The sequence below is a fragment of the Poecilia formosa genome, unplaced genomic scaffold, assembly GCF_000485575.1.
Source record: "Poecilia formosa unplaced genomic scaffold, Poecilia_formosa-5.1.2 Scaffold69, whole genome shotgun sequence".
Lineage (NCBI taxonomy): Eukaryota > Metazoa > Chordata > Actinopteri > Cyprinodontiformes > Poeciliidae > Poecilia > Poecilia formosa.
In genome coordinates, this window is record NW_006800008.1 from 1 (window position 1) to 20,989 (window position 20,989).

General features: G+C 39.1%; 7 protein-coding genes and 1 pseudogene across 8 annotated transcripts in view; 4 read left to right on the top strand and 4 right to left on the bottom strand.

The window, feature by feature from the left end:
* Positions 1 to 1,244: 1,244 nt before the first annotated feature.
* Positions 1,245 to 1,690, top strand: LOC103140171 (histone H2A). The gene has a single exon (XM_007555174.2). The coding sequence runs from the start codon at positions 1,286 to 1,288 to the stop codon at positions 1,670 to 1,672; it is 387 nt and encodes a 128-aa protein (XP_007555236.1). The 5' UTR covers positions 1,245 to 1,285; the 3' UTR covers positions 1,673 to 1,690.
* Positions 1,691 to 2,444: 754 nt separating this feature from the next.
* Positions 2,445 to 2,885, top strand: LOC103140172 (histone H4). The gene has a single exon (XM_007555175.2). It carries the CDS (start codon positions 2,527 to 2,529, stop codon positions 2,836 to 2,838), a length of 312 nt encoding a protein of 103 aa, XP_007555237.1. The 5' UTR covers positions 2,445 to 2,526; the 3' UTR covers positions 2,839 to 2,885.
* A 1,906-nt stretch (positions 2,886 to 4,791) lies between these two features.
* LOC103140173 (histone H2B 1/2-like) lies at positions 4,792 to 5,448 on the top strand. Its single transcript, XM_007555176.2, has one exon. The coding sequence runs from the start codon at positions 4,917 to 4,919 to the stop codon at positions 5,406 to 5,408; it is 492 nt and encodes a 163-aa protein (XP_007555238.1). The 5' UTR covers positions 4,792 to 4,916; the 3' UTR covers positions 5,409 to 5,448.
* A 750-nt stretch (positions 5,449 to 6,198) lies between these two features.
* LOC103140177 (histone H3-like) lies at positions 6,199 to 11,711 on the bottom strand (annotated as a pseudogene).
* Positions 7,517 to 9,091, bottom strand: LOC103140175 (histone H1-like). The gene has a single exon (XM_016673016.1). The coding sequence runs from the start codon at positions 8,422 to 8,424 to the stop codon at positions 7,825 to 7,827; it is 600 nt and encodes a 199-aa protein (XP_016528502.1). The 5' UTR covers positions 8,425 to 9,091; the 3' UTR covers positions 7,517 to 7,824.
* On the bottom strand, positions 9,761 to 10,496 carry LOC103140174 (histone H2B 1/2-like). Its single transcript, XM_007555177.2, has one exon. It carries the CDS (start codon positions 10,388 to 10,390, stop codon positions 9,899 to 9,901), a length of 492 nt encoding a protein of 163 aa, XP_007555239.2. The 5' UTR covers positions 10,391 to 10,496; the 3' UTR covers positions 9,761 to 9,898.
* A 620-nt stretch (positions 11,712 to 12,331) lies between the features above and the next one.
* On the bottom strand, positions 12,332 to 12,857 carry LOC103140178 (histone H2A). Its single transcript, XM_007555179.2, has one exon. The coding sequence runs from the start codon at positions 12,824 to 12,826 to the stop codon at positions 12,440 to 12,442; it is 387 nt and encodes a 128-aa protein (XP_007555241.1). The 5' UTR covers positions 12,827 to 12,857; the 3' UTR covers positions 12,332 to 12,439.
* Positions 12,858 to 14,768: 1,911 nt separating this feature from the next.
* The window catches only part of LOC103140179 (CCR4-NOT transcription complex subunit 2-like), a 21,589-nt gene continuing 15,368 nt past the window's right edge, over positions 14,769 to 20,989 (top strand). The window contains exons 1-10 of one of the 2 annotated variants that reach the window (XM_007555180.2): positions 14,769 to 14,868; positions 17,487 to 17,621; positions 17,800 to 17,866; positions 18,129 to 18,276; positions 18,765 to 18,962; positions 19,508 to 19,563; positions 19,662 to 19,814; positions 20,398 to 20,519; positions 20,602 to 20,722; positions 20,794 to 20,950. In XM_007555180.2, coding sequence (XP_007555242.1) covers positions 17,499 to 17,621; positions 17,800 to 17,866; positions 18,129 to 18,276; positions 18,765 to 18,962; positions 19,508 to 19,563; positions 19,662 to 19,814; positions 20,398 to 20,519; positions 20,602 to 20,722; positions 20,794 to 20,950 — 1,145 coding nt within the window. In that variant the 5' untranslated portion in view covers positions 14,769 to 14,868; positions 17,487 to 17,498. The remainder of the gene's footprint in view (positions 14,869 to 17,486; positions 17,622 to 17,799; positions 17,867 to 18,128; positions 18,277 to 18,764; positions 18,963 to 19,507; positions 19,564 to 19,661; positions 19,815 to 20,397; positions 20,520 to 20,601; positions 20,723 to 20,793; positions 20,951 to 20,989) is intronic. The other variant, XM_007555182.2, reaches the window with a different exon arrangement.

The following is a 20,989-nucleotide window of genomic DNA, read 5'->3' on the forward strand; positions in this document are numbered from 1 at the left end:
AGGGGGTTCAGGCCTATGCAGAACAGCAGTGGGGACAGAGCATCTCCTTGGTATATGCCACATTTGATGGACACCGAAAAAAATATTGTTTGATTAATTATTTACAAGTTAAAATCTGATGTGGAACTATGGCACTTTACAAAATAAAATGTTTTAATTGTTGACCATGTGTTCTTTTACTTTGTCTGAACAAATTGATTTCATATTTATATACATAATTTTGGTGAATCTGAGATTATTTTCTTCAAAAAATAAAAATAAAGTAAATAGATCACAACATGCCTGTCTGTATATTTAACTTGTAAACCCTGATATGTGATTAAAGGAACACACATATTTGTGTGTGTGTGTGTGTGTGTGTGTGTGTGTGTGTGTGTGTGTGTGTGTCCTTGCACCATTCCAACAGCAGTCAATTTCCTTATGGGCATGAAAAACATAAAAAGAGACAAAGAGAAACAAACAAAATAACGAATAATTGATCAACGTAAATTGACACTGCAAACCAGTTAATGTGACGCAAAGCAAGTGAGCCACAAACATTTCTCTACCAACGTAATTAGTGTTCATAATGTAATGGAAGTAACACTTCTATATAACAAGTGTCAGATTTAAGAAGAACCAACAGATTACAGATTCAGTTTAATTTATTAATTTTCTTAGTTCTCAAGACCCTAAAATATTTTCTCTAGTTATACTTTGAACATAAAATATGTCAGCCACTACGTTTTATTACTAATTGTCCCTGTGTACATGTAAGTAAGCATGCAACACCATCTGGTGGACAACCAAATAATTTTTTTTGTTAGTGTAATGTAACGAAATCATAATAAAAAAACAATACGTCAGATTTTTGTTATTACTTAGTAACTTGTGGGGCACTGACAAGTTTATTTACATCTTTGTCTTAAGACAAATAACTGCATTTATTGAAATTAAAGTTTGACATATTTTCACTAAAAATATGTTTTATTTCTTAATATTTTTTTAAAAGAAAATATGTCCAGCTAAAAATAAAAAAGAAACTGAATCCGTGTATGGAGTATTGAAATTATACTGCAAATAAAATAATTGTGCTTGGTGTTTTATTTTGTAACTCCAATTCACTGACGAGTTGAAGTCATTACGTAAGTGAGGGGAAAAAAAACACTATTCTGATTGGACGGCTGGCCTTCTCGTAAATATTGACCAATCAGTGAACAAATGGTTCATATAAGTGCTGAATGTGCCGCCTATGTGGCATTATTTTCGCTTTTGTCGGAGTCTAAATCATCTTCAATTATTCAAGATGTCTGGACGCGGAAAGACCGGTGGCAAAGCCAGAGCTAAGGCCAAGACCCGCTCATCCCGTGCGGGGCTCCAGTTCCCAGTGGGCCGTGTTCACAGGCTGCTGAGGAAAGGAAACTACGCCGAGCGCGTTGGCGCCGGAGCTCCTGTCTATCTGGCGGCGGTGCTCGAGTACCTGACCGCTGAGATCCTGGAGCTGGCTGGAAACGCTGCCCGCGACAACAAGAAGACTCGGATCATTCCCCGTCATCTGCAGCTGGCCGTCCGCAACGACGAGGAGCTCAACAAGCTGCTGGGTGGAGTCACCATTGCACAGGGTGGTGTTCTCCCCAACATCCAGGCTGTCCTGCTGCCCAAGAAGACCGAGAAAGCAGCGAAGGCCAAGTAAACCTTTACAACTAAAAAACTACAAACCCAACGGCTCTTTTAAGAGCCACCCACATCTATCTGAAGAGCAAAGTCCTCAGCTGCATCTACAGACCATAACATATGCACATGATGTATAATACAAAATTAGAAATTCTTTATTTCTGCCAACATTAGAAATATGCTTTAAAGTTTTTTTTTTTTTTTTTTTTATTTTAGGTAGTGGGACACACAGTACGAAATAACTCCTGAAAATTAGAACTATTCCCAAAATATCCTGAAATTAAATATTGTAAAACACTGAATATACAAGAACTGTATAGCTTTCTGAATTTTGTCAAAATTTAATGACAATGCTTTGTCTAAAACCCACCTGATTGGGTTAATGGAACGGTTCTCACACAAGTGTGACAGAACCCAAGTAAATCAAATATGTTAAATCCATTAATTGGACCAGAGAGTAGCAAAATAATTTTTAGATAGAAAATACAGCCCAAAGAGATTTAAAATTATACATGAGGGGAGGGGGGGCGACTCAAATTAGGATTGTTTTTTTGAAAAAGTTGTATATTTAACCGTCAAACCTGATGGTACATAAGAAATGTACATAGCTAGACATGTGAATTATTTATTCACAAAATGCTAGTTAGCGATTTTATTTGGACATTGTAATTATTAGTTTGATTAGTTATTACGCATTATCTGTTTTTATTTTTGTAATATTTATTGAGAGGAAATGTGTCTGCTCTTTGGTGGAAACTTGAGGCGCAAGTAGAAGTCTGGCGGCTTGACTGTCTTCACTTACGTCCGTGACACCAATTTAAATCCAGACGTGCAAGCCCTCTTCAGTTAGTGTCGTCATACAACTGAAGCACAATGAGTGGCCGCGGAAAAGGAGGTAAAGGACTCGGGAAAGGAGGCGCCAAGCGTCACCGTAAAGTCCTCCGTGATAACATCCAGGGAATCACCAAGCCCGCTATTCGTCGCCTGGCTCGCCGCGGTGGAGTCAAGCGCATCTCCGGTCTCATCTACGAGGAGACCCGCGGTGTGCTCAAGGTCTTCCTGGAGAACGTCATCCGTGATGCCGTCACCTACACCGAGCACGCCAAGAGGAAGACCGTGACCGCCATGGATGTAGTGTACGCTCTCAAGAGGCAGGGCCGCACTCTGTACGGCTTCGGCGGTTAAATCTACCAGCTCTTTACTAAAAACCAACGGCTCTTTTCAGAGCCACCCACACTTCTCAAGAGACGTCTCCTGAATTTTAATGTTCAGTATTTAGCTACACAACACTTCCTCTTTTTAACATTGATTTACTAGATGTAAATGCTTTGTGTTGCTATTACTCTTAACCCCACATTAAGTCTAGAAAATTATATTACCTGGAATTAACATTTATAATGTATAATTATGGGGATTGTTGGCTGTTTAGAGAAACGTCACCCTGGGCTGGTAAAATGCCCAACATTTACACTCAAGTAAAAGAAGCCCTACTTCAACTTAATCTTATGCAGGTAAAAGATAAGTTACTGAAGTAAGAAAAGGAGTATTTAATAAAAAGGCCACTTATGTACTTAACTGATCAGAACATTTGATTTATTTTTGAAATTATCAGACAAAATACATTGATTTTTAAAATATATGTTAAAGATTAAAACAGAATAGCTGCAAATAAGTTTATATAGCCAAGTGAAAACTATGTGGTAGATACATCCAAAATTATTTTTCTCCAAAAAGTCACTCAAGAAAATGTAACTGGGTAAATTTAATTACCCACCTCTACCATCATCTGGGACATTCCTAAAATAAAATGTGGGAAAATGGGAACTATTCAATGAATATTTATGTAAAAACATATATTAAAATGTAATTCAGGTATCATAAGGTTTTGGAATTGCTTACTAGTTTATAAATTATGGACTACTTATTCTTATTAAACATGGGGAACAAATATTTAATTTTGTACTTTACCTTTTGTCTTTCTTTTGGCTTTGTTGTTTTGTTTGTATTTAATTCTAATTCATTTAAGCACTTTGGACTGTAGCAGAAAATGTACTATATAAATAAAATTACCTTACCTTACCTAATATGTAAGTATGCCAAAAGAAAACTTTGATAATTTTTTTAATATGTGAAAATATTTACAACATGATCTTTGCTTGAAATCTAAAAATATCTATGTAAAGGAAAACCAACGCAGTGCTCTAGAGAGCGCTGACAGCACAAAGACAGTATAACCTTCCGATGAGCTCAGCCAATCAGAGGCAGGCGTCGGCGCACTCTGATTTACATGCAGCCTCTATAATACTAATCTCTGCTCGCGCTTCCTCATTTGTTGCTGTTTCCCAGGAACACATCAGGATGCCTGAACCCGCCAAGTCTGCGCCCAAGAAGGGCTCCAAGAAAGCCGTCACNCAGCTCTTTACTAAAAACCAACGGCTCTTTTCAGAGCCACCCACACTTCTCAAGAGACGGCTCCTAAATTTTAATGTTCACTGCATCTAAAGGCTTGTACTGTGCAATATGACTGAATTTTATTTTTAACACTAAAACACTTGATTTTTGGGGCTAGCATTATGTATTGATGAATTTGACTTTAACTCCATATTGTCTGGAAAGTTTGAATATTATACTAAATTTTAATGTATAAATATAGGGAATTATATATGTAAAAAATTAGATGGATGTCCAGAGAAAGTCACCCTGGGTTGGTGGACTACTTGGCATTCATTCTCAAGTAAATTAAGCCCTTCCTCACTTTTCTTTTATAAAAGTATGCATCCAAGAAATTCAAAATTATACTTTTGAGTATTTTTGTTGTTGTAGTTCTTCACTCGGTGATTAGAATATCCAAGAAATTTTACTCAAAGGGTAGCAAGTAAAAGTGAAAATTATGTGGTAAAGCTTCTCCCCAAAATATTTTCTCAAAAAATTACTCAAGTAAATGTGACTGAGTAAATGTAATTAATAACTAATCCACCTCTGCCATCACCTGAGACATTCCTAAAGTGAAAGGTGCAAAAAATGAAATCAATAAATATTTATATAAAAGTTATGGACAGCATATCATATTAACATGTTATTCAGGTGTCATACGATTTTGTAATATCTAAGTGGCAAATGAAAAACGTTGATAGTTTCTTTAGCATGTAAAAAATATTAATAACTTATGATTTCTGCTTGAAATCTAAAAACTATCTATGTAAAGGGAAACCAACGCAGTGCTCTAGAGAGCGCTGACAGCACACAGACAGTATAACCTTCCGATGAGCTCAGCCAATCAGAGGCAGGCGTCGTCGCACTCTGATTTACATGCAGCCTCTATAATACTAATCTCTGCTCGCGCTTCCTCATTCGTTGCTGTTTCCCAGGAACACATCAGGATGCCTGAACCCGCCAAGTCTGCGCCCAAGAAGGGCTCCAAGAAAGCCGTCACCAAGACGGCCGGCAAAGGAGGCAAGAAGAAGAGAAAGACCAGGAAGGAGAGCTACGCCATCTACGTCTACAAGGTGTTGAAGCAGGTTCACCCCGACACTGGCATCTCGTCCAAGGCCATGAGCATCATGAACTCGTTCGTCAACGACATCTTTGAGCGCATCGCCTCCGAGGCTTCCCGCCTGGCTCACTACAACAAGCGCTCCACCATCACTTCCAGGGAGATCCAGACGGCCGTGCGCCTCCTGCTTCCCGGAGAGCTGGCCAAGCACGCCGTGTCCGAGGGCACCAAGGCGGTTACCAAGTACACCAGCTCCAAGTAAACCTGCTGTTTACTGTCAGAACCACAAAGGCCCTTTTTAGGGCCACACAAATGCAACTTGAAGCAGAAATTCTGTTTATTACAAAGGTCAAGTTCTTTTACAAATCAGAAATATTGTGGGAGTTTCATGCTTTAATGCATGGTAATATTTGTATGTTTCCAGTGTTCTCACTTTTAATCTATTTTCTTTTAATTTTCTACCTGCAAAACATCTGTAATGATTCCAGTTGTCATGTCCATGAATAGGATTTTCTTTAGTTTTTGAATTTGTTCCATATGGTTTAAGAATCTTGTCTTTGTCTCAATTCTCCATTTTGGTTAATTGGTTCTGTAGCTAATACACCAAAAATGTCTTAATTTGCTATATATTAAATTAGGTTTAATATAAATGTAAAATAAGCTATTAAGTTTTGTAATCTGTTCAATTCATATTTAAACCGAAGAAAAAAGAATTTAAGCTTTCAACTAAAATTAAATGCAAGGAGTCACAATATAAAATACAAAACTAAAGGCTATATTTGGAAATAACAGGTTCTATATATTGTAATTCGTAAAAGATGAGAACTCGATTTAGGGGGAGGGGGAAGAATATAAGGACTGGCCTGCATTAACTGATTTAGCGTTCATTTTAAACTGTGTGGGGGTATTTTAGGATTGCATTTTTTAGATTCACCAGTTTTTAGTTCGTTATTGTAAAAAAAAAATTTCTTTTACATAAACAGCTCACCATTCATAAATTTAGTATTAGAAAATAGTTTAAAAATATTTGTCTTAAGGTTTATGTAGGTGGCTCTTAAAAGAGCCGTTGGTTTGTTGAAGCGAGTTAGTCAGTTTAAGCCCTCTCTCCACGGATACGGCGGGCCAGCTGGATGTCTTTAGGCATGATGGTGACCCTCTTTGCGTGGATAGCGCACAGGTTGGTATCTTCGAAGAGACCCACCAGGTAAGCCTCGCTGGCCTCCTGCAGAGCCATGACGGCAGAGCTCTGGAAGCGCAGGTCGGTCTTGAAATCCTGGGCGATCTCTCTGACCAGACGCTGGAATGGCAGCTTGCGGATCAGCAGCTCGGTGGATTTCTGGTAGCGACGGATCTCTCGCAGAGCCACGGTACCAGGCCTGTAACGGTGAGGCTTCTTGACTCCGCCGGTGGCTGGAGCGCTCTTACGGGCAGCTTTGGTCGCAAGCTGCTTCCTGGGAGCCTTTCCTCCGGTAGATTTACGAGCGGTCTGCTTGGTTCTGGCCATGTTTTTTACAGTCCTCTTCTCGTTTCACGCTGAAGAGATGCGTTCTCAGCGCGAATAGCGCTCTTATAAGGAGACTGCCAGCAGGAGGCCACTTCTGATTCGCTGAGGTTGCTGACGTAGTGAGACAAGTCTGACTCAGCTATTGGTTAGATTTGAATTTTCAAAATAAAGCGCGAGAGAAGTCTAAATAACGTCGAAAAAGGAAGGGGGGGATGTTACACATTTAAAGAAAACGTTAAAACTTATATCAAGTTTTAACGATCCTTACAATATCCACAAAATATTCTACTTTTAAAATGTAATGTAATGATTAATACTAAAATAATTTTAACTATTGCCCATCACAATAATTATTTGCATCATAAAGCATTTTCTTATAAAACAGTTGTCTGCACACATGTACATGCTGTTCCTTTTATCTTTTATTTAGTTACTTAGTTATTGTTTGTAGTTGATGTAAGATGTAATTTTCCACATGGCCCTTTAAATAAATACATAAAATAAATAATACTACAAATCATTATAAATAAATCCAAAATATAATACACATAAAAACACATTTGAAAATCTATACAAGTTAGTTAACAAAATATACTTTACTGATCTCCAAGGATACATTGCTAATTTGTTAATGCCTTCTAAAGTGTTATGTATTAGAAAATACAAATATAACAAACTACATTAAGTCTATTTAAAGAAAAAAAACACTTGCTTCTTCTGTTTCATTTGAGTTGGAAATATTCAGTATCCTTTTAGTTCACACCCTAAAGAATAAATATAAATTAAAACCTGTTCAATAAATTATTTCAGTAATTTACATCCATCTGTCAAAAAGGACAAAATTGTAATCTTAAATTACTAAAAACTTAATTTGCTGCAGTTTTAATACAGGGAGTGAATATTAAATAGTTCCTTAATTAACTTTATTACTGTCAGCTGTTTGAAAACAGATGAATACTTTGAAGCAGGCATATTCTAGAATAGTTAATATCAAAGTCATAATTGTATTTAGCTGTCCTATGGAGCACAGTATTAATTAATCCAGTTGATATATATATATATATATGCATGTTAGAAACAGATTATTTATAGGAATCATGTCTTAATTTGTAGAAGTGGTGGCTCTGAAAAGAGCCTTTGGTGCCTTAAGCAGTGGTTGGAGAAGAAAAGTTATTTATTTCTTGGCCTTCTTCGCTGCGGGTTTTTTGGCTCCCGTTTTCTTGGCTGCAGGCTTCTTAGCAGCCTTTGGCTTCTTAGCGACGGCCTTTTTAGGGCTCTTTTTGGGGCTCTTCTTGACCACTTTTTTGGGAGATTTCTTGGCCGCTGCCTTCTTCGGGGATTTCTTGGCTGCTGCTTTCTTAGCGGCGGGTTTCTTGGGTGTTGTGGCCTTCTTGGCGGCTGGTTTCTTTGCCTTTGCGGGAGCCTTCTTCACCACCTTCTTGGCTGGTTTGGCGGCCTTGGGCTCCTTCTTGGCGAGCTTGAAGGACCCGGATGCTCCGGTTCCTTTCGTTTGGCTAAGAGTTCCCTTCGTCACAAGCTTGGTAACGGCGGTGTTGATGCGCTTGTTGGCCTTGGCCACATCGACGCCTTTCCCGGCCAGAACCTTCTTGAGTGCCGCAAGAGAAACTCCCTTGCGCTCCTTGGAGTCGGCCACGGCGGCCACGATGAGTTTGGGAAGGCTGGGTCCATCTTTCTTAGCCTTGGTAGCGGACTTCTTCTTCGGGGCTTTAGCCGGAGCTTTAGCCGGTGCGGCTGCTGGAGCTACTTCTGCCATGATTCTCAGTTACTGTTAATAATGATTCTCTGAAGTTGTCCAGCAGGAGGCGGAACTTATAACATTCACGAGAACCGTAAAGAGACAACTCAGGCCACCGCTCTGCTGCCGTCTGAAATGCGTCCCCATTTGTGTTTTCTTCGCCACATTTAAGGCTTTAAATCTCCACTAAAGTGGCGTTTTCTACCATAATTATCGCTGTAACGGAAAGACAACTGTTCGCTCTCTACAATAAGGTCATATTTCTCTGGCAGGACTTTCTCTTTTTGATCCAGGAGCGCTGGAAGGTGTCAGAATCTCTTTAATTCTGTGCATGGAGTAGCGAGTTTTCCCCACATTTCTTTTCCTAAAACATCTAAAACCATTTTGCGGAAGACATAATCGCGGTGCTCTCGATAAAAAAGAAGGTTGCGGACAGAATAAAAGTATTTTGATTGTCATGTTTGGATTATCTGGGTGTTAAATAGGAATGGTTTTCACGGCAGTAAACACACAGAAACTGTCTATGAATAAACCAGTCAGGATTCCTCTCTTGGAAGAATCCAATAGGAATGTCTTATCTCCCATCAAATAGATAATAAAAATAAATATTATCTAAATTTTATATCAGATTTTGATGTGGAAGTTCACATACTCAGTATGTGCTCATGTTTTTCAGAATAGAAAATAGATTTAGTTCCTCATCATATCTTTGAATTTGCATTTACAAATCAGATTGATGGACTCATTTAACAAATGCTAACTGAAAACGGCATTGTTTATTTGCACTCCTGTAGACCTTTATTTTATTTCAACTCTCCCAAACTGAATTGATAGTCAGTTGCATTAAATATTACTAATCAATATATTGATTAGTAATATTTAATGCAACTTTAGGGCACAACACTTAGACTTTTTTGATGACATTCAGATCACTTTTGACATGAGTAAAACGTTATGTCTCAGGTGAATGGTATTACATATCAGGAGTTATGTGTTTAGCCTCTATTGGAAATCTTTTTCAGAGATAGACATGGATTTAGAATAATTTTCTCAACCTATGTAGAAATAAAATCCAAAGTATATTTGTGCAGTCTGTTTTAAATGATTGAGTAACTCCATTGCACAATCTGCAAAGTGGAAACAAGTGAAAACCAGAGTTCTAATAGTATGATCATGAAATTAGCTGGCAACATTGGAGTAACAGTGAAAAATGAAGGCACTATTTGCTTCCATCAAGCAAATACTGATCAAAACCCTTTTATTAATTCTTGTTTCACTTTTTACATTTCTTTTATTCTGAATTAAACTGTTTTTAGCTTAAACATAGAAAATAGTTTGAGAAATTTTGGTGTTTGAAGTGGAACAATTTTTCTCAAATTTTAATGGCATAACAAAAATGCAAGATAAAACTACTACAAAAGGACTTTTGCTTCAAGTTGTATTTGTGTGGCCCTAAAAAGGGCCTTTGTGGTTTTGATGGTAAACAGCGGGTTTACTTGGAGCTGGTGTACTTGGTAACCGCCTTGGTGCCCTCGGATACGGCGTGCTTGGCCAGCTCACCGGGAAGCAGGAGGCGCACGGCCGTCTGGATCTCCCTGGAGGTGATGGTGGAGCGCTTGTTGTAGTGAGCCAGGCGGGAAGCCTCGGAGGCGATGCGCTCAAAGATGTCGTTGACGAACGAGTTCATGATGCTCATGGCCTTGGACGAGATGCCGGTGTCGGGGTGGACCTGCTTCAGCACCTTGTAGACGTAGATGGCGTAGCTCTCCTTCCTGGTCTTTCTCTTCTTCTTGCCTCCTTTGCCGGCCGTCTTGGTGACGGCTTTCTTGGAGCCCTTCTTGGGCGCAGACTTGGCGGGTTCAGGCATCCTGATGTGTTTCTGGGAAACAGCAACGAATGAGGAAGCGCGAGCAGAGTTTAGTATTATAGAGGCTGCATGTAAATCAGAGTGCGCCGACGCCTGCCTCTGATTGGCTGAGCTCATCGGAAGGTTATACTGTCTGTGTGCTGTCAGCGCTCTCTAGAGCACTGCGTTGGTTTCCCTTTACATAGATAGTTTTTAGATTTCAAGCAGAAATCATAAGTTATTAATATTTTTTACATGCTAAAGAAACTATCAACGTTTTTCATTTGCCACTTAGATATTACAAAATCGTATGACACCTGAATAACATGTTAATATGATATGCTGTCCATAACTTTTATATAAATATTTATTGATTTCATTTTTTGCACCTTTCACTTTAGGAATGTCTCAGGTGATGGCAGAGGTGGATTAGTTATTAATTACATTTACTCAGTCACATTTACTTGAGTAATTTTTTGAGAAAATATTTTGGGGAGAAGCTTTACCACATAATTTTCACTTTTACTTGCTACCCTTTGAGTAAAATTTCTTGGATATTCTAATCACCGAGTGAAGAACTACAACAACAAAAATACTCAAAAGTATAATTTTGAATTTCTTGGATGCATACTTTTATAAAAGAAAAGTGAGGAAGGGCTTAATTTACTTGAGAATGAATGCCAAGTAGTCCACCAACCCAGGGTGACTTTCTCTGGACATCCATCTAATTTTTTTTACATATATAAATCCCTATATTTATACATTATAAATATTAGTACTATAATATTCAAACTTTCCACACACAATATGGGGTTAGACTCAAATTCATCAATACATAATGCTAGCCCCAAAAATCAAGTGTTTTAGTGTTAAAAATAAAATTCAGTCCTATATTGCACAGTACAAGTCTTTAAAAGCAGTGAATAAACATTAAAATTCAGGAGACGTCTCTTGAGAAGTGTGGGTGGCTCTGAAAAGAGCCGTTGGTTTTTAGTAAAGAGCTGGTAGATTTAACCGCCGAAGCCGTACAGAGTGCGGCCCTGCCTCTTGAGAGCGTACACTACATCCATGGCGGTCACGGTCTTCCTCTTGGCGTGCTCGGTGTAGGTGACGGCATCACGGATAACGTTCTCCAAGAAAACCTTGAGCACACCGCGGGTCTCCTCGTAGATGAGACCGGAGATACGCTTGACCCCACCACGGCGAGCCAGGCGACGAATAGCGGGCTTGGTGATTCCCTGGATGTTATCACGGAGGACTTTACGGTGACGCTTGGCGCCTCCTTTCCCGAGTCCTTTACCTCCCTTTCCGCGACCACTCATTGTGTTCTTCTCTACAATCTGAAAGACCAATGGTCAGATACAAGCAAAAACCGCTATTTATATCAGAACTGCGGACGTAAGAGAAGACAACTGAACGGGTTTGCATGAGCGGAGTCAAATTAACGCGTTCACAAACCATTCATTTACATAGGATCAGCTTTTTTTTTTAACATTAATTCAATCTCTGCACTTTGTTATAGTGATATTTCCCTAAACAAAACCTTTTATTACCTCAAAGATCGGTTTAGTAACCAGTTTTAAATTTCGTAGATTACAAGGTTTCATTTCCTGGATGTTCTTATTTGCTTTGGAGTATTGTAAACCTTGACTAGGGCTTTTCACACTTAACTTGTGTTTATATGCAGGGTTGCCAGATCTGATTGTTTCCAGACCACAAACAATCTGGAAACAATCTGCCCAACGAAAAAAAAAGTCTCCATCTCTAATGAAATGTATCCCGTCATTTATTGTGTCCCACACATCAGACTTCACAATTTTTGACATCGTCCATTATATTCTGACCAGAGCCAATCAGGATGCAAAGGTGTTCTTGTGTTGATGTCCTTGTAAAAATTGCACTTCATTAGCCAAGGTCACATTTAAGTATTTACACAAACTTCTCTTCTGAAACATTTATAAGAACCCAATAAATGCTGTGAAAAGCGGCTCTTCCCCCCAGGCAGACATGTACATAGGCAGCCCAATTTGGCGGGAACCAAAAAAAAAAAAAAATTACATAGAATTTATTTTTTAACACTTTGATTAGGAAATTTTAATCGCTACTTTAACCAGGATTTGGCTCTTCAGATAGATGTGGGTGGCTCTTAAAAGAGCCGTTGGGTTTGTGGGTTTTAGCTGTAAAGGTTTACTTGGCCTTGGCTGCTTTCTCGGTCTTCTTGGGCAGCAGGACAGCCTGGATGTTGGGGAGAACACCACCCTGTGCAATGGTGACTCCACCCAGCAGCTTGTTGAGCTCCTCGTCGTTGCGGACGGCCAGCTGCAGGTGACGGGGGATGATCCTAGTCTTCTTGTTATCGCGGGCAGCGTTTCCAGCCAGCTCCAGGATCTCGGCGGTCAGGTACTCGAGCACCGCCGCCAGATAGACAGGAGCTCCGGCGCCGACGCGCTCGGCGTAGTTTCCTTTCCTCAGCAGCCTGTGAACACGGCCCACTGGGAACTGGAGCCCCGCACGGGATGAGCGGGTCTTGGCCTTAGCTCTGGCTTTGCCACCGGTCTTTCCGCGTCCAGACATGTTCTTCTATATTTCTTCTTTCTTTACAGATGAAGATAATCGTTCCACGCTGATGTCAGCTATATATACAGACCGCTGCTGCTCCCTCATTGGTCAGAGAGAGCGTTAGGAGGGTTGTCCAATCACAGTAGAGTTCATGTCAATTTTCAGTTTGCACCACAAATTTCCACTCCCCGAAACAGTCCCTTTCAAAATAAAGCAAACATTTCAAATTAAAATTCATAAAATACATACTACAAATTGTATTCAACGTGGACAAATGGAAACCGTAGAACATATTTTTTGGAATGCAATAATTATACACATGAAAGCGTGATATTAATTTAAATTTAAATATGAATTAAAGTAAGTTAGAAGTAAGGCAACTACTTCAAAGGTAAGCTGGGGATGTAGTTTTTAGCAGCATTTTTAGTTTTTAAAGAAGAGCAAGTATTATTGAATATATATATCTCACACCCCTTTTCCTGTATTCTTCAAAGACACAAGACACCGGCACTTGTAGAAGGGAAAGTTGGACATCCCTGCTCAATATGCAATAATATAATAATATAATGCAGTTTTATTACAGTATAATGTAGTAAACTACAGAACAGAGTCATCCAAAGCAGTATTTAGTAAACTATAATACATGCATTCTATTTTGGTCACAATATAGTTACTATACATAAACAGCCACAAATTTTAGCAAATACAATAAATGTAATTAAACAACTGCAAGAATGTTGTCAGTCAAGAAAGGCAGGAGCTACAGTAATTCTCAAAACATTGTAGTTAATTACAGTAAGCTACTACAGAGTTAAACAAATTCCCATCAGCAACAGTAAATGCTACAAATTTACTGTTGCGGACAACAAAATACATGCTACAAATTGTATTGTAGCATGTACTGTGTGGTTTTATTTTTACAGTAAAACATACTGTAATTACTGTACGTTTTTGAAAACTACAGACATCTGTGAACTGTGTCTTGTTTAGTGCACTGGGACCTAATGTAGTCAGCTAAAGATCAATAAACTACTGCAGAGTTCAGGAAAATATAATCAATAAATCATTTGTAATGAACTACACTGAGGAAAGTAAGCAGCAAAACACTATAGTTCAGTAAACCTCAACAGAATCCAACAAACTAGAGTTTTAGTATATATTACAGCAGACTTGAGTAAACTACAATGAAGTTCAATACCCTACTAAAATGTGGTAAGCCATAGTTTAGTTTAAATTACAAAACTGCCTTATAAAGTTTAAAAAACAGCAGTACATTTCAGAAAACTAAATCACAAATCAGCAAAGTACAATAGAATTTTAAAATCACACTGCAGTATGTAGGCCAAAATTTGGTAAAGTTCTTTAGACCATTGTACATTTTAGTAAACTACTAAGCAGTTTGGTGTGTTACAGTAAATTATATTAAATCACAAATGTGTCCTGAAAACTACAGGAAAGTTGAATAAACTGTAACTTTTTATAAACTACAAGGGATTCTATTGAAAACAATTGCATAGTAAACTACAATGGACTTCTTTCAACTGCGCTAAATTCGAGTACATTGCAAAAGAATCCAAAAACTACAGTGATTTCACTAAAACTGCAGAAAATTTGTGTCAGCTATAGCAGAATACAACTATTTACATTTCATTTTATCAGAATTGATTTCAGTAAACTACAGCATGGATCAGTAAGCTTGTTAATTTCAGTAAATGTTAATAAATCATAATTGAGTTTATTAATACTATGGTGCAATTCAGTAAATTACAATTAACATTTTTAAACTACAGCAAATTTGAATAAACTACAGAAAAGTAAGCTACTATCACTTTAATGCACTGCAAAAGCAGTAATTACAATAAATGACAGTGACGTTCAGGGACAGAACAGTAGATTTCAGCTAACTCAAGCATTATTAAATAAACTATGTAATAAATCAGAACTGATTTCAGTAAACTACAGAGTAGATCAGTAAACTACACCAGAATGATGGCCCTCAGAGGTCAGCATCTCAGCATCCTGTCGGCCATCTTGTAGTGGGAGGACAGATTGATGCGGTGAGCTCCTTTTTTGTATTTTTTCCTGATTTCATTGATCTTATAAATGCTTATTGGGATAAACTCTTTATAAACCAACACAGGGTGTGTTTCTGGGATGATATGAATTGCGCAGAGAAGAGAAACGTTGTGAAAGGAAGCTTTAAAACCAGCAGTTGGTTGGTTTTTGTTGTTGTTTTGAGGGAACTAGCCGACGGAGCCGCAGGAGGCCTCCCCTTCAAATACAGAGACAAAAACACAGTTTTCTCCCGCTCTTATCTCTTTCCTGTAGTCTGCCTGTTGGAGCACAGTGAAACCGACCGTATTTCTGTGAATAATTACCTAAAAAATGTTTTTACGGTTCAGTTGTGGCTGGCTAGTTAGCTAGCTAACTGCTAGCTGTCATGCTAACAACTTAGCGTTTTCTATGGATTTAGCTACAAGCTAACGGTGGCTAGCTGCAGCTTTGAGCATCGTTTAAAACGTATCCATTGACGCGGTAAAACAGATTTTATACACACCAAACTAACAAACAAACCATCGTGACGAGTCGTTGTTATTTATTCATGCGTTTTAACTTGTAAACTGATTATTGTGGTGCTAGCTTTAGCCTACATCTCTTAGCTTCTTGCTACACATCCAGGCTTATGAACCGACCGACTCGCTTTCATAACTTATACTGGAGGACTATAATCAGGTTGTTTTGCAAACTGTCGTTCAAATGAATTCAAATTTTATTTGAAGTAAGTCTGCATTTAGCTTTTTTAGTTTCCGTAGATACATAATGTTTAACCAGCTGTGGGAAACAAAAGGAAAAAGCGGCGATCGACGCTGAAACAAGGATTAGTATTTCATCTGCTTTATGGCTCCTTTTGTGTTTAAGTATGTAAACCGGCAGGATGTGTTGAAAAAACGGTGCAATGTTTGTGCAGGTTACACTGATCATCACATTTAGATGAGCTTTGATCAAAACTGACATTAAAACATCCCATAACATATTCAGGTGCAAGTGGAAAACTGAAAATAGATCCTGAATGATCAGGAACCTTTTCAACATGTGAGATTACTTTGAGAGATTTGAAGTTATGAAGTTCTGTGTTTCTACAAGCCAGCATGTGAACGCAAGCTCTGGATGTGTGTGTGTGTTCATCTACAACAGGAGAATTTGGAATAAGTGGATCAGCAACAAGAAATTTTGCTTTAAATGTTTAAAAAAGTTAGCTAAAGAGTAAAAAATATATTGTTGCATCCAAATTATTAAAGCAGGAATGTATGAAACATTTTGTCAGTCACAGTTTTCTTGTATGAATGATAAAGGTCTGATCTTTTGGACTAAAAGGTTTTCATATTAATCAGTTGAAATGTTTTAAATCCAGTTTGTACTTACTGTTTAAGTACATTTTCTGCCTTCCAGTTGGTTACACACATAATATGGAACGGTTTGGAGATTATGATGTATACTCTGGATAAACGGCTATGTTAATTTTTCAGAGAAAGTCCTGAGCTGAACCTAAACTTACCACAATAGACCACTTGTCCTGCTTCCCAGGTCACCAAATAAATACTTAACTGCAGGCTGAACTGATTTAACTTGAGTGACCAGTTAGATATAATGATGGAGTCACATTTCCACGTTTCCAGGATCAGTGCTGATCTTTTTGGTAATTTTCTCAGAGATTTGATCGATTGGCTGCTGCTTTTATCTGCATCCATCTCTGATCTAACCTGATTATTTTCCAGGATCAGTCATACAGGTAGAGCTCTGCAAAAACTAAACCAGCTCTAAAAACTTACATTTCAGAAGCTTTAACTGCTTCTTATTTACCAAAGTAATGAAATTATTACCTGCTTCTCACCTAGAAAATAATAAAACTAGGGCAGGATGATACACCTGAAAAACTTGTCATGATATAACAGTTTCATATCAGTCTATCAATCATTATTGATTTTTTTTTATGTCAAACTGGTGGAGTGACACTTCCTGTTTTTTTTTATTTTTAAGCAGTTATGAGGCACCGTGGTGAAACCTTAAACTGCTGCTGGGCCAGTTACCCAGCAGGTTGTTGCTAGGCAACCAAAGAGTGAGTGAGTCAGTTGATGACACCAACCTAGCCTAGCTAGCCATGAGAGGTTGAGCGACTAAAGTCTTTCTTCTGCCTACATCTCCCAGAATGCTCCGCTGTTCTGGATTGGAGTTCAGTGAATATTCTATATATTGAATTTTGAATATTCTATCAGCTGTATTACCTTTGATATTGATCAGGTATTGATTGTGATGTATATATAGTTATTGGTTTATTGTCCAGCTTCATTGATTTCATGAAAAGTAACATTTTCCTTATTGCCCTGGAAAGAAATACAGTTGCACATCTGACTGCAGTAAACAGTTCATGCAGAATTTTTCCACAGAGAAATGAAGCTTTACTCAGCAGGGAGAAGTTCATTTTGTTCCTGAGTCATAAATAAATCCCAGTCTGCATTATTCACATCCTGATCTGATCAGAACATTTTACAGTGTGAGTCTCTCTGCGGGGAACCTTAAAGAAATGTGACTGGTCTGTTCTGTCATGAATCAGATGTGTGACCAGACGCTTGGAGCCCAGTTTCCTGCGTTCTGACCGTCTCTGATCACTCCTCAGGTGACACGCGGAATGTTTGGTGCTACCAGGAAGAAGTTCATGGAGGGGGGGATCGAGAGCGAGTACGCTTCGGACGACTCCAGCCTCTACTACAACCACACGTCCATGTTCGCTCCTCACCGGGCCGACAAAGACGTAAGTCTCTGTTCTGCTTCACAGCTTCAACGCTGAAACACCCAGTTAGCATGAGTTACACACTGAAAGTTTGACGATATAAGAAAAAGTCAATTCTCTCTGCTGTAGCTCTTTGCACCGTAGTTGTTTAGTGTTTTTTGTTGTTTAGTGATGAACTTGTTTTTGTTCTCGTTTTCAGATGCTGTCGTCTTCCTCCTCATCCACTCAGCTGTCGCAGCTGGGAGCCAGTTTATACGCCCCACAGAGTAAGATCAACACTAAGATCCAGTGAGGAAGTGTAAGCGTCATTGCTGAAGGTTTTATGGTTTTCTTTAAAGCGCTGCCTCAGCGCCGACATGTCACCCCGGCCTCCATGTAAAATCTCTTCAGCATCAGCAGATTCTCATGAATCTCTCCAACCTCTTTGCTCTGCTTGGCTCAGATTAGCATAAAACCTTTTAGTTTTATTCTCTAAGTTGAACACAGAAGCTTCATCTTGTGTGTTTCCGTCTCTCCCCGCGGCTGCAGGCGCTCTGGGTTTCCCCATCCGTGGCATCAACAGCAGCGCGGCGCCGCAGCTCAGTCGAAGCTCGCTGACCCAACCCGCCGGCCAGCTCTCCAATCACACCAGTACTCCCAACTCCGGCCCGCTGCACACGCCCTCGTCGCCCAACAGGTTCGCCCCTCGTGTTTGTTTTTACTGTCATGATTTGGTTTTTCTGTGTTTTAGTTGTTCTGTTGTTTAGAAAACAGCCTGAACTTTTAAAATGTTGAACTGAAGCTTGTTGCTTCAGTGAATTTATTATTTTAATTTGGTTTCATGGTGGAGTAGAAACAGAAATTAAAGTTTATTATTTGTTTTTCTTTTCTTATTAAAAATTAACCTAATTATGTGTTTATTTATGTCTTTCATTGTATTTCTAATATTACATAAAAAAGACTTAAGTGGTTAAATGGAAAAATCTGCAGAAAATACAAATTTTATGCAGTTGATCGATTTCTAAAATAATCCCTCGTTTTTCTGTCTCCTGTTTTATATTATATTAACTATAATATAGATCCTGAAATAATAAACACAGAATCTGTTTCTTTAACTGTAGTTTAAACATCATGATGATGTTTGGTTTGATGAATGTGACGTTTTCCCGGCTCTTCCCTGTGCAGGGCCTCCATCATGCCCCTAACCAGCAGCCGCAGCGTTCTGAACCACAACCAGCAGGTGGGCGGTCCCACGGGGCAGACGGGCGGAGGAGAGCGAGGCGGCGGCGGCACGGGGCGGAGCGGCACCATGGGGAGTCCCAGCAGGTCGTCTCCCAGCATCATCGGCATGCCCAAGCAGCAGGCGCGGTTCTCCTTCAACAGGTTCTCCTGACGCCATCATGATCTGAAATCCTCTCTGTTTGTCTGGACTGTTTCTCTAGAGACGTTACATTTTGTTTTCAGCTGATCTGTAGAAACTCACTGAACCAAAGCTGGTCTCTTTAAACTGATTAAAGCGTAAGTCGAGCGTAAAATCCTTTATAGGTTTTTAATGTACAGCGATTCTCACTTCTTTATTTATTCAATTAATGACTCATTTATTGTTGAAGAGATAAAAATCATCTCATTATAGTTCAAGTGATTTTAGGTTGTTTTTTCTTTTATTTTCTCCTGTTGGCAGAAGGTTTGGACACCACTGATCTAACTGAACTTCTGCTTATTATTAATGTAATTTGAACACAAAATGCTGAAAACCTGATTCTAGTTTTTATAAAACTTTGTGTTTTAGGAACCACTTAAAAACATTTTCCTATCTGCAGAACATCTTCTGCTTTATTCTCTTATTGTCTTTTTCTCCCTTTTCTACTGGCTGATTTTTATTTTTTTTTAAGTTAAGAAGTTCATCTTTTTTTTCTTTTATCTAAAAGGAATCCAGGCTTCAACATGAGCAACTCCTTAACCAGCAACATTTTCAACGGCACAGGTACAAAACATGAATAGATTAGATTTCAGTGTCAGTAATAAAAGTAAAAGTTGGTAGAAACGGCGTTTGAAGCCAGTTTGTTGTCTCTGCTTCTCCAGACGGCAGTGAGAATGTGACGGGGTTGGATCTGTCCGACTTCCCGGCGTTGGCGGACCGGAGCCGGAGAGACGGGAGTTCGAACCCGACCCCGCAGCTGAACCCGCTGGCCGGCCGGGCGCCCTACGGTAACACACAGACGATACAGAACATCCGTACGAGCATGCAGCTTTTTATTTCACTACTGCAAACTGTCAAATGACCTTTCCTGATTTCATTTGTGTTTTCGTCTTCCTGTAATTATTACATAAACGTAAAATTTGAATTGCATTTAATATTTATTGTCTTGATGCTGTTCATGGGTTGTTTTATATTCAAACAGATGCTTGAAATCATTGAATTTCTGTATAAAGTCCTTGAAAGTGCTTGATTTTAAACTGCACAGTTTTGTAAAGTGAAATGTAACATTTGGAAAAAGTTATTTACAATTTAAATCAGATATTTACATGCACTAATAAATGACAGATTGTTCTTCTCACTGTTTGAAGTTAAATCAGACTAAACTTTCCTCATTAGAATGATTAAAATTATTACTTTGTCTCTGCTGTAGAATGTTGAGTAATGTCACAAGATGTTATTAATAACAGTAATAAATTATGTTATATAATAGTAAATTAAATCTCTTTTTCAGTTAATTTATTTGATGCTCGAAAAGTTTGAATAGTGAATTTTTCTGTGTGAAAAGTGAACGAACCCTGCATATAGTTATGGATCAGGCTCTGTTTTTGTTCTTCCCAGTTGGCATGGTAACCAAGCCATCCAGCGAACAGTCGCAGGACTTTTCAATTCATAATGAAGATTTCCCAGCTCTCCCTGGTCCAAACTACCAAACTAAAGATCCCAGCAGCGACGACAAAACGGTCTGAACTCTTCAGTTAGGATGAGCTCAAGATTCCCAGCTACTTCCTTTCTGAGTTTTTGCTCTCTGCCGTTTCCGAGCAGAATCTGAACTCGTCGGGAAAGGCGTCTTCGAGCGCCGACGGTCCCAAGTTCCCCGGCGATAAAAGCTCGGCTCCGAGCAACAACAACCAGCAAAAGAAAGGCATCCAGGTTCTTCCCGATGGTAAGAAACTCCTCATTCCTCCCCACCGAGCCGCCGCTGCAGTCCATCTCCTCATTAACGCTGCGTCTCAGGCCGAGTGACCAACATTCCCGTCGGCATGGTAACGGACCAGTTCGGAATGATCGGCTTGTTGACGTTCATCCGGGCGGCAGAGACGGATCCCGGCATGGTTCACCTAGCGCTGGGCTCAGACCTCACCACACTGGGCCTGAACCTCAACTCACCTGAGTAAGACGAACACACACACACACACACACACACACACAC